General features: G+C 38.0%; 1 protein-coding gene across 6 annotated transcripts in view; it reads left to right on the top strand.

Moving 5' to 3' along the window:
• LOC123500191 (ubiquitin-protein ligase E3C-like) overlaps positions 1 to 13008 on the top strand; it is a 58378-nt gene that overhangs the window by 23972 nt on the left and 21398 nt on the right. For all 6 annotated transcript variants that reach the window (XR_006673210.1, XM_045248958.1, XM_045248959.1 and 3 more), the window contains 9 exons: positions 58 to 195; positions 426 to 579; positions 710 to 930; positions 3792 to 3955; positions 6603 to 6760; positions 9005 to 9123; positions 10822 to 10977; positions 11443 to 11633; positions 12805 to 12997. Coding sequence is in view for 5 of the 6 variants with exons in the window: in XM_045248958.1 (XP_045104893.1) it covers positions 58 to 195; positions 426 to 579; positions 710 to 930; positions 3792 to 3955; positions 6603 to 6760; positions 9005 to 9123; positions 10822 to 10977; positions 11443 to 11633; positions 12805 to 12997 (1494 nt within the window). In the remaining variant the exon portion in view is untranslated. The remainder of the gene's footprint in view (positions 1 to 57; positions 196 to 425; positions 580 to 709; positions 931 to 3791; positions 3956 to 6602; positions 6761 to 9004; positions 9124 to 10821; positions 10978 to 11442; positions 11634 to 12804; positions 12998 to 13008) is intronic.

Raw genomic sequence — 13008 nt, 5'->3', positions numbered from 1 at the left:
ATCCATTTGAAGGTTGAAAAATAATTTATTATGTTGGACTTATATGTATTGGTGAAGGTGATAACCCTGTGTCACATGCTGGACCACTGCGCCTTCTGGAGATTGTCCTGGCACCAGACTCATGGCCCACTAGGCTGTCTCCATCCCACCAACACCTCTTCCTCTCTGCAGTGTACTCACATCTCATCAATAAAGGTGAGTCTTAATGCTAACACTGAAGTATTTATGCACAATACCTTATTGTCGAGCATCTCATGTACATGAAACTTGGGTCAAGAAATGATTGTTGTGTTTTCTGCTTATGATTGCACTCAACATTATGAAATACCATTCTTCTTTTTTGTGATCACATAAAACAACTACCAAGCTGTCATAACTTGTAAACTTTGTTTTGGAGGTAAGCTGAACTAATTGTGTCTTTGCAGGTTTTTACCATCAAATTGTTCAACTGTTAATTACTCGTGTTCCTGAGGTATATGAATCCTCCCAAGAGCCACCCACCCCTCTGGCTGATGCTTTACTGCAGCTTCTGCTGAAGCCTCTCACCTTCGCTAGCAGCATGACAGACACAATGCTCCTGTAAGTGTGACATGAAATGGGTATTGACAAACATATTTGTGAGGAAGGGAATACCATGCCTTAGTACCATTGCTTGTATGCTATTAATATCCTTCTTTGAAAGCTTTCATTAGTGTGTGTTTTTTTTAAGGTATTGCGTGTTGGCAGAGATGTGTCGGCATGTATTGGGTGAAGCAGTCCACAGCCAGATCTCTAATTACATCATCCCTTGTTTGGCCTCCAACACAAAATACAAATTGCCCATGGACAGGATGGTGGCTGTGCTGGTCACCCACTCTCTCAAGTTCATGGACACTTGTCCAGCTCCCGCCCTCCTCTACTCTCTCCTTATGCTTGTACGCTCTGGTGCTGGTAAGTTGTGTATCTTTTCCTGCTCCATCAAAAATATTACAGTGAGATTCCAAAACATGATTGCAATCAGCTTGCAACCAGAACATGGATATATGCATAGAAATTCCTCTAAAGTGAAATTTGCAAGTAAACTTCTTTCAAGTACAGTAAGTCCTCGTTTTACGATAGTTTGGTTTACGATAAATTCGCAGATACGATAGTTGACAATTACAGGTAACTCTTGATTTACGCTTTTTTATAACGCGACCGAAAAAATATTATAATTAATATAATTAATTTAATTTGCGTGATCAGTTTGCTTATAAGCGATTTGGCCCAACTGCATTTTCAAACTGTGTGCCAGAGAGTTCCGCAGCTGGCCGATAGGTGGGAGCTTTGGGGACGGATCCAAGAAGCAGGTTGTTGTCTATGAATTACTAATGAAATACCACGGTATTTCATTAGTAATTCACTATCACTCAGTGCCACGGAGTCGAGGTTATCCTCATGGCATAAGCGTATATGAATACTAAGATATGATATCCATTATAGCAGGCAATAGAGGAGTGGAAACATAAATATTGTGGTGAAAGCAACACGCAAGCTAAAAGGATCACAAGAAGAAGAAGAAGCAGCCGAGTCGCCGCGAGTCTCCGTCTCATCTGTGGCCGATCTCATCTCTGCTTTATTTTTTGGTATTCCATGTAAGATTTCACTTTATGCATTACAAAACAATCCTTTCTTGAGAGTAAGGTTTGTAAAAAGCTAATAGAAATGTTTTGTGAACATAAGTGCATATTTAAGACAGTAACACCACCTCGAGAGGTGGTGTTCCCAGCAACCTGAGAGCAAGCTCGTCACCGTCCCTCCAAGCGTTCAGGGATGCCATTTCGGAGCAGGAGGTTGCTCTGACGTTGTTAAAGTTTCTTGGATCCAGTTCCCGCTCTTGTCGTGCCTCATTTGCAGTCTGCCAGCACTGAGTACAGATGGAATCTCTTCAATCTGCCTATAATTCACCAAGATGGTTCCAAAACGTCCTTCATATTCTTCTGCATGTAGAGATATTTCTGATAAGTGGATTTTTGATAAAGTGGTAAAGCTCAGAGGAAGATCGTGAATGACTGTGCTGTGAGTGGTGAAGGCAGTGATGCAGTGAGTGTTTTGTTTATGTATTCTTTGTTTTGTTGTTTTCTCTTATTATTTTTTGCTTTCTCTTATTATTTCTTGCTTTTCTCTTTACTTTAAATACACTTCTAGTATTTAGAATGGTAAATAATAAAACCATGTTAATTTAGCCAAATAAATAGAGTATTTTGTACAAAATTTTTTTGGACCACATCCCGCATCCCCCCTATTATCTATTGTTTCTTATGAGAATTGCATGTTTGTTTTACACAAATTTTGATATACGCGATGCCTCTTGGAACGCATCTATTGCGTAAATCGAGTTACCTGTACTACCATTTTTTCAATTTATGATAAAAAAATTCAGTTATGATATTTAAAATTCCTGCTAAACTTGTTGCTGTGATTGTGGTGCTGCACAGCAGCCAACTACGAACTAGTCTATTTCACGCTACCTCTACAAATACACTGAAACCTTGTGCTCAGTGATATACTTACATTATTCTCCGCATTTAATACCAATCCCTGTCCAAAATGTCACAGAAACATAATTTAGATCGAGGTGAAGACATCAAGACTGCAAAAAGCTTTCAGTTTTCTTGACTCTGCATTGGAATTGCTTCAAGAACATGACCCTAACCCCAAAAGAAGTAGCAATGTGGTTAATCAGATGGAACAGGCGATGAAAATCTACAGAGAATTATATGACGAGAAACGTAAAAAGGCAAAACAGTCCACAATTCACTTCACCCACTGGACCTTCAACTTAGTCAATTAAAGCTGGGTTATCAACTTTAAGTGACCAGTTTGAAGGATATGATTCACCTGCTTCACACTCAGCTGGTGCGTCACGCACTTCATCTGCCACATCAGCTGATTATTCTCCCGTGAGCCCTCGTTCCGAGTAAGGCAGGCGAGGTCCCTGCTGTCCCTTAGCCTCGGGAGGGATTTGAAGGATATGATTCACCTGCTTCACACTCAGCTGGTGCGTCACGCACTTCATCTGCCACATCAGCTGATTATTCTCCCGTGAGCCCTCGTTCCGAGTAAGGCAGGCGAGGTCCCTGCTGTCCCTTAGCCTCGGGAGGGACAAAGGAAGGGCACAAATAGTCCTCTAGCCTTGGAGAGGACCTATACAGATTAACTTTAAGAAAGCTAAGTAAAACAATATTCTTGTTCAATTTTTTTTTTTTTCCGGTAATTCATAGCTTGTCCAGTTTGTTTACTTTTTTCGATTGACTTCTGTACTGGGCCGGAACGTATTTCTATCTAATACATGTAAAAACGGGTTCGGTTTACGCTAATTCTCGCTTTATGATAAGGTTTTAAGGAACGTATTTCTATCATAAATCGGGAACTTACTATATTGGTAGAAAAGAGGTTAGATAGAGAACCATAAACTTGTTATGCATTGTAACCTTCCTATAGAAAAGAAATTTATGAAATGGTCTATATATGCTAATATATATCTGTCTGTTGCTTCAGTAGTGTCTCCCAAGGGGGCATTTCTTGTGTTCCCTCCTCCACCATTCCTAGCATGCTCTCATCCATCCTTGACTATCAGTTGTAGCACAAGAACATAATACTACTCTTGTATTCTTGTAATTCTGAGGAGTAAGGGCTGGAGCACATGAGTGATTCTGTGGCGCCACGTTGTGGCAGGGATTGTTTAGAGCTGTTGCTCATCCCTGCTACAGCTATTTATTTTTTTTTTTGTTTATTTATTATTTATTTATTTATTTTTTTTTTTTTTTCAGATTTTCAAGATGTTACCTCCCTGTGCAATTACTTGCAAGCCATTGGTGAACTGTTAGGAGGAACCACATCCTATCTGACATGCAGTGATGCAGAAGTGGACTCTGATGATGAGGAGGAAGACACCATGGACTCCTCAAAGCCTCTCAATCCTATTTTATGTAAGGTGTGTAAATGTGCTCTTTTTGTGAATAGATTGAGCCATGACCTGTGTGTGCAAGAATATTGAATAAGAATGTTGATTTGATATATAACGTGAGATTAATGAGAGTGAGATAATGAGAACTGTCCCCTTGTCATCACAATTTTTTCCTTTTAACATTTGATTCTCTGAAATACTAACAACTCAGGCACTATGAATTTTTTTTGGCAAATTTTTCATGAATTTAGAAAAAATTTATATTACTTTTTTTTTTTTTTTATTGCACATATTATTTCTCAACGACAATTCTTCCCAAGAAGACAGAATGCAGTTTGAGTGTGTAGATAATTTTGAGATACAAAAAAATGAAACTAGATTTTCATGTTTTTAATTCAAAGCTTTTTATACTTTCTTCAAGCCTGTTTGATTTTTTATCACACATATTGCTGTATCTCAACCACAATTTTATGCTTTATAAGTTTCTCTTTCATGGAAAATTAACATAATTCAAAATAATTTATATCTCTTGGAGGAGATTCAATTTTGAAGTTTTCATAAGTGAAGAGACCAGATAAACTTTGAATGTGAAAGTTTTTTAAAGATTTTTCAAAGTTTTCTAAGGTAAAGTTAATTTTTTTGTTCAAAATATCAGTATCGTTATTGATAGTATCAAAATTTTAGATGCACAGGTATTTCTCGATTTATGTGTGTTTAGATGATGTAATTTTGAAATGTCGTGGTAAAAAACCTAGTCATTTTTCAAATTATGTGGATTATTTAGAATAACACAATATCAAGAAAATCAAGTTGTGTGGCTAGTTTAGTTTTGTGATGTGGCCACCAGGTGTCACCAGGTATTCTCTCGACCAACATGCCATCCCTTTGTGTGGTGCCCATAAAACTTGGCCTTAAATGAGTTTTCTTAACCCTTATTTTCCGGTGATTAAACTATTTTCCAATATCCCATGATGGGTAAAAATGGTAAACCTAGAAATTGTCAGACGACTGTTTGAATACTAATAATTATTTTCTCTTTGTTATTCTGAATACAGTGATGTACTTTCTAGCTTGATTTGACCTCTGAAAGTTTAGTTATTGCCTTATCAAGGATTCCTCCTCTGCCCACTGTGTGATCCGTCAAGCAGAAACAGCTCGGTGAGCAATGACACCGCGCAAACACACACTCTCTCTCTCTCTCTCTCTCTCTCTCTCTCTCTCTCTCTCTCTCTCTCTCTCTCTCTCTCTCTCTCTCTCTCTCTCTCTCTCTCTCTCTCTCTCTCTCTCTCTCTCTCTCTCTCTCACACACACACACACACACACACACACACACACACACACACACACACACACACACACACACACACACACACACCCTTGATCGTCTTCCCAGAACACGAGAGGCACGCCTGCGTCTCCGTGAGCCACTCTGGGTTCTCAATACGATGTTCTCCATCACCATTATCTCTGTCTTCTCTCTGTTCTGAGAAAACAGGTGGATCCTCTGAATCATTTTCCGAGTCTTCGCTTTCTTCAATATCTTCCTCATAATCACTGTCACTGTAGTCAGGCTCAGAAGCACTGCTAAATAAATATGATCTGTCTTGTTCCATAGTGAGTTATGAACCGAGATGTCCCTTCGCTCATATCAGGCTGCTTTCGACATGGCGGGTCGCTGGGATTGCCAAATGTCGCCCTCAGAATGGGAGAATAGCTTCGTTACCCCTAAATATACAGAGCTAGTGGCAACACTGTAGGTGGAAAAAGAAGCCAGATACTTCCACTCGCCATCTGACTCGAGAAACTGCGCGTGGAGCTCAAACATGAGGCGCGAAAATTCTTGATTACGGGAACGATCGCCGTCGCTATGGACGCACTGATGCAATCGTTCATATACGATTGCTGGAACATAAGGGTTAAAATGATAATGATTTTTTTTTTTTTTTTTTTTTTTTTTTTTTTGTAATTACTATATACAAATATATGGGATAATAAGAATGTGTCAAATACATATTTAATTGTAACATACCGCTTGTGGTGGCGTCTGTCTCTGCTCTTCTCTCTTATTGCCTTACCCAACATATTGTACATATCTCACAACTGATATTCTTCAACTTAAAGTGGTTTATATTTGTCAATATGCGGGTGGCAATGCTACCCTCTAGAGGTATCGGGTAGATTTTGTTGCCTAGCAGGTGGAGCTGCTGCTAACAAAACAAGACTGACATGTTGGTCTTGTCCAGCCTCTAGCAGCTTTGTTTACATTGTGACATCAAGGAAGAAGATTTGAATATGTGGTATCCAGAGGCAAATATGAATGTCAACTGAATGCAATGCTCCGGACTTGTTATGTACTTTATAGTTCAGTTCAGTAGTCATGTTAACTTTATGCAAATTTTACATTATGCGATTCCTTCAGGAATATATCCTTCACATAAATTGAGAAATATCAGTATTGATTTATCAGTTAGTGGGTGATAGATTTATAGGCAGTTATCAATTATTGCTGATAAGGATATCATTATCAATTTAATGATCATTGTGATAATTTGTTTTATTATGTCCAGCTATACTTGTAAACTATTTTCTCATAGAAACTTTTCTCATCTCTCATAAATAAGTTATGATAATTTGTTATACAAAATGATTCTTAAATGTATTTCCTACCTTGCAGCTTGCAGAGGAGTGTGTGTCAGTGGTGAATAGCACTGAGCACGTTGGGTGGCTGCTCAGTCAGGTGGAGCGGTATGTGTCTCCCGAGGTGTTGTTTCACTTCTCCCGCCTCACACACCACCTCCTCACTGCCCCTTCCCTACAGCTCCATCAGTGCAGGTTGGGAAAGAGGAATATATTGATTGATAGACTGCATTGTGTTGAAAAGATGATTGCCTTTAGAAATAGATAAATTTTAAACAAGTTGAAGATATATATATATATATATATATATATATATATATATATATATATATATATATATATATATATATATATATATATATATATATATATATATATATATATATATATATATATATATATATATATATATATATATATATATATATATATATATATATATATATATATATATATATATATATATATATATATATATATATATATATATATATATATATATATATATATATATATATATATATATATATATATATATATATATATATATATATATAAAAGTTATGTATTGTTTTTTAGTTGTGTTTATGGACAAGAAAGGGCAAAATAGTTTGTCAGATGAGCTATTGGGGCTGTTTGTGTTTTGAATAAAATTATTGGCTGGAGTAATTAATTTGTACAGGCAATCCCCGCGTAATTAAGGGGTTACGTTCCTAAAAAACACTTCGTTAAGCAAAACTTCGTTAAGCGAACCGATTATAACAAGTTTAACCCCTGATTTGAACTTCCATTGAGAGTAAGCAAAGCAAGAGTGCATCATAGTACAGTAAAAGGTTTAATGGAAGTAAAAATTATGAAGTTAAACATTTAGGTAGTTTAATTTAAGTCATTATAATGTACACTAATGTATGTATGTACATAACTTTATAATGTTGATGATCTTAACTTTATGAAGAGAGGGAGAGTGAAACGGGAAATACACTAACCGGCAACCTGTGGAATGTAAACATAGTGCGCATCATGGTACCGCATACAAACCTTATGTACCACATTTCCACAAGGCTTTCCATTTTATCCATTGTAGAGTCACGAATTCAGGTGGTTCTTTTAGCTTTCAAGGAAGATGCGGTCTCACCAGCCTTCTTAACCCCTTCGCGCCGGATGTTAAAAAATAGCCCGCCTGTATGATATACGGGTGGTAGTGCCGCGCGCCTGAGCGCGGGAAACTTATGCAAGCTTGTCATACTTGTCGTCTTTGTGTATTATGCTGCAATTTTTTAGTCACTATGTCGCCTTCAAAGAGGAAAGTGGACGCTTCTCTCTTTAGAGAGAGAGAGAGAGACATTTGCTAATATTAGACACAAGCGGGACGCATGTAGCTTATCTTGAGAGAGAGAGAGAGAGAGAGAGAGAGAGAGATGGGAACAGTCTATGGCATTGGGTAATTTTAGACACAAGGCGGGACGCATGTAGCTTATCTTTAGTGATTGGTGGAGACAAGGATGGTGGGAGGAGCACTAGGATTTCAAGGACAGCATACGACGTGTGTAGTTGGTATCCAACACACTATACGGGACAACTGAACTGAAGAAAGCTCAGAAAAGAAATATGATGTCTACATAGGCGTCACCGTATTTGCTACTGGGGCTTCATGAAGCCCACATAGGTGTCACTGTAGTGAAAGGGTTAATAGAGTCTGCTGACTTGAAAATAGTAGACAGTAGATGGAGTCAAGATGGTGGCAAGCAATGTTATTAGTTTTCTGGCCTCTCTCTTGTCTGTGAATAATACCCAAATTCACTTTGAGAGTAAGACACTTCCTGGTCTTCTTAGGAATGTTAGGCCACATTGCAGGGCATTTTGGTGGTAAGTTGAACTAGGGAAGATGAGATGCTGGTGACGCTTTTATGTTTTGACTGGGGAGTGAGTGGTGTGTGTGATCTTGATCTTGATCTTGATGCTACAGGTTACGCAGAATTTCTTCTGAGTCAGGCCTTTGTATCGGCAGCGCCTGTGTTGTCCACGAGAGGCTTGATCTTGATCTTTATTCTACAGGTGTCTCAGGATTTCTCCTGAGGCAGGCCTTAGTACCAGCAGCTCCTGGTGTATTCAATAGCCTGTCATCTTGCATGATACGGTGGGGCTTTCAAATTTGGAAAAAATTGCGTGGATAAAACTTCGTTAAAGCGAGTTTGGTGTTCGTTAAACGAGCAGATGGTAGTAAAACGAAACCTTCGTTGTAGCGAAATTTCGTTGTGTGAACCTTCATTAAACGGGGGTTGCCTGTATATGGAAGGTTAATGGTGATGTTATAATGGCAACAGTAAGGTTATATGATAGCAAGCAAGATTAGAGGAATGACTTTTGGGGTTATGGTATTCAAACATGATATTGGGTTGTACATTTTTTCTATATTCCTTCTCCTATGTGGGTGGACAGGCTACTGTACAGTGTGGTAGTGCGGCGGCAGCTGCTGCGGTCCATGTGGGTGGTGCTTTCGAGTCTGCAACAAGGGGCACCTCTTCCAGGCAGCATCACAAACTCTCACCCAGCATTTGGTTAGTATTGTAGATTAGTATTTTGAGTGTTTTGAAATGTCTGTGTATAGAAATATACTGTGAATGTAGCTAGATGGTGATACTAAATGAGATTAATTCTGAATTTGTTTCATAATACTGAGGATTCTTAGTATAGGCATGCAACAAAGGAAGTGAATTGTGTGCTTCAGTGTAGGTTGTAGGTTGATTAAACAACAATGAATTGAATGCTGCAAGGCTATGGCATTGGACTATCCACAAAGTTCCTGGGGGAAATGAGCTGCACTGTTTGTAAACAGTGTGCTGATTCATTGACCAAGTGTGGTACTGGAGACTTGTTGTCTGTGCTTGTGTTTGGAGAACTGGCAGCAGTTTAAATTAGATTGCATTGATAAGATCTTTTAGAAACATGAAATCACAAAGTCTTGATTTTAGAAACCAGTGTATCTATTATCATTATAAAGTGACCATTATAGTGATTTACTAAAGTATTTTATGAAACAGAGATTGTTGAAAAAGTAGTGATGTAAAAACATTATTGCATCATCTTTCTTTTATTCTGATAATATAAGTAAATAAATTTATAGACAAAATTTCAATTTTTTTCATGTTTTATTGGTAAAGAATTTTCATACACAGAACATACTAAATATTATTGATGCCTGTTTTATTCATAAGGATTGTGAATATTGTGCAATATTGAGAAGCACTGTCTCCATGATGATATTCATTATTACATTAATTCTTGGGTCCTAGTTTCAGCCTTAGAAATTATTTATTGATGCAAGAAATGCATGTGAACAAAGTGGATGGAAACGACTACAGGTAACTCTCAATTTACGCAATAGATGCGTTCCAAGAGGCATTGCGTATATCAAAATTCGCATAAAACAAACGTGTAATTCTCATAAGAAACAATAGATAATAGGGGGGATGCGGGATGTGGTCCAAAAAAATTTGTACAAAATACTCTATTTATTTGGCTAGATTAACATGGTTTTATTATTTACCATTCTAAATACTAGAGGTGTATTTAAAGTAAAGGGAAAAGCAAGAAATAATAAGAGAAAGCAAAAAATGATAAGAGAAAACAACAAAACAAAGAATACATAAACAACACTCACTGCGTCACTGCCTTCACCACTCACGCCACAGTCAGTCACCATCTTCCTCTGAGCTTTACCACTTTATCAAAAATCCACTTATCTAAAATAACCCGACATACAGAAGAAGATGAAGGACGTTTTGGGGTCATCTTGGTGAATTACAGACAGATTGAAGAGATTCCGTCTGTACTCAGTGCTGGCAGACTGCAAATGAGGCACGAGAAGAGTGGAGCTCCCACATATCGGCCAGCTGCGGAACTCTCTGGCGAGGTTTGAAATTGCGTCTGGCGCTCAGTTTGAAAATGTGGTTGGGCCAAATCGCGTATAAGCAAACCAATCGCACAAATTAAATTAATTGTAATAATTTTTTGGTCACGTTATAACAAAAACGTGTAAATCAAACCCGTGTAAATCGAGTTACCTGTACTTAGAATTGGTAGTACTCTCTGTCTGGTATATATATGTGTATCTGAGGATTTCCTTTTGTGCACAGTTATGCAGTTCACTTCTGATAAATAGGCTATACTACATTTTTAATCCATGATTAAAGTCAGCAGCACCAAGACACTATTGTTAATATTGTGCTGACACATGTTCTGTATTTTATTTGCAGGAGTGCGAGGAACACCACTGCTGCAGGTTCTGGCACGAGGGTCTCCTCTGGCCCCCTATGAGCGGGACACACTGGTACCCCTCCTGGCTACCTTTTGTGCCACTCTCACAGCTGTCCTTTCCACACTCCATGATGCAGAGTTCCTTGGACAATCTGGTAAGATATTCTTTAGTTTTATTCATTAGGATTGACAATGTTATATCATTACAAATAATCCTTAAAATTGAAATAGGATCATCATTAAAGTATACTTGTCAGTATTTAAGAAATGCAGTGCTTTATGCTTTTAAAACTTGACCTGAGCAACACTCAAATTTAATGACTGTTGAATTGGATGTGTAATGTTAATGTGAAGGATGGCCAGTTATGTGAGCAGTAGATTTGGAGTGTATCAGTGAAATACCTGATTAATGAGAATTTGTTGAATATTTTGGTAAGGTGAAAATTTTACTAATTTTTTTAAAGTTGAATAATTAAAAATGGAATGGTGAGTTGGATATATCCACCAGATCATTTCCCAGAAAACTAAACATTAAGGAGTTGTGAGAGATTCTAATCTGTCTCACAAAATTTAATTAAGCCAATCACAAATGTCTCACATCTTGCTTAATAATACTGCAGATGAGGCTCAGGAAGTGTATTTACAAAAACCCACACAAAACCAGTTCCCATTTTCTGTGGATGAACTTGTAAAGATGTCAGCCAGCCTGCGAGACGTGTGTGTGGGACTGGTGGAGCTGGCTCATCCAGACACACGCATGTCAGCCATCACTGACACCTCCTACACTTCCTTGTGGGCACATTGCTTCAAGGTAGGAATTAGCAGACTGTGTAAACACCTGGTTTGATTGTACTGCAGTTCCTCCCTGTATTACCACCTTTTGCATTTATTATCACCTTGGGACACACTGCTTCAAGTTCAGTCTTGGTAACATCTGTGACCTGGTTGGATTGTGGTACTGTGCTTCTTGTCATTATCATATCACACTGCACTCTAAATTTAATGCAATTCTTGAGGTATTTAAATTGATTTAATGGTAAAGAAGGCAGAGTATCAGCTAAATCAGAATGATGATGCTGTACTATTAGACTTCAAACATATAACTAGTACTATCCTTTTCTCAAACATCGGTATATGAATATGAATGCTGCATGAATGAGACACAAATGTAGTGACAGCACTGTGTGTGTTATTGTCATTATAAGTATGTTCTTCCTTGTATTATGTAACCGTCCAGTCCTTATCTACATGAACTAACATGATCCACTAAGGCTGCTCTTTCTTTCTTTATTGACACTTGGAAATTGACTTTGAATAGCATCAAAATCTTTTTTGCTGATTTCAGTGAGGTGATGTAGAATTTTGTTTCCCAAATTTCTGAAAAACAGTTCAAGCTTCTCTTTTCATCTCTTACAGCATTACTCACCAACCAGATATCGCCCAAATCCCTCTCCTAATCATTTGTAGGTATGTATCCATCTTCCAACCACACCTTCCTCATCAGATTTATTTCCTGACACAGTCTTCTCACATTATTGGTGCACATGCTTTGCAGTTGCCTTGACACATTTGGAAAACTACAATAATTGGTTTATTATGTAATTAAAATAATTTTGGTAATTGTGGTCCTAAGAATTCTTACAGAGCATGTAGATTTCATATTTTAAACATAAGGGAAATGTGTTGAAGAAAATAAATGTTTCGCAACAATCCATCATATGACTGGTTGGTAACATTATACAAGGAAGAACATTATTATTGTTATTGTTATTATTGTAGCATGGAGGAAAATAATGGCAAGTTACCATTACAGTAAGTGGGGTGTAGTGCCTGGAGGACCTATCTAAGCTGTGTTATGTTATTGTGTGCCTTGAAGGCTGAACCCTCATGCTGTATTATTAGCACACTTTGGAGTCTTCCTAGGATGAACTGACTGTTATGCTTCACTACATACCATGTTGAGTTGATGCTTGTGGCTGCAGGTGTGTGTTGGAGTGGTGAGGCAAATACACTTGCGAGACACCAGGAGAATGTTCTGTCCTGGTGGCCACTGGCTCAGCTCCCGGGTCACCCTGCCACTGAACAACTGTCAGACGGTATCCTTCATACCACGCACCAATAGGAGACAGAGGAGGCTTTTCATGCCACAGAGGCTGCTCACAAGGAATGAATTAGGTGACTAAATA

The sequence above is a fragment of the Portunus trituberculatus genome, chromosome 50 (assembly GCF_017591435.1).
Source record: "Portunus trituberculatus isolate SZX2019 chromosome 50, ASM1759143v1, whole genome shotgun sequence".
Classification (NCBI taxonomy): Eukaryota; Metazoa; Arthropoda; class Malacostraca; order Decapoda; family Portunidae; genus Portunus; species Portunus trituberculatus.
The sequence above is the reverse complement of the archived record's forward strand: the minus strand, read 5'-3'. Positions and strand labels throughout refer to the sequence as shown.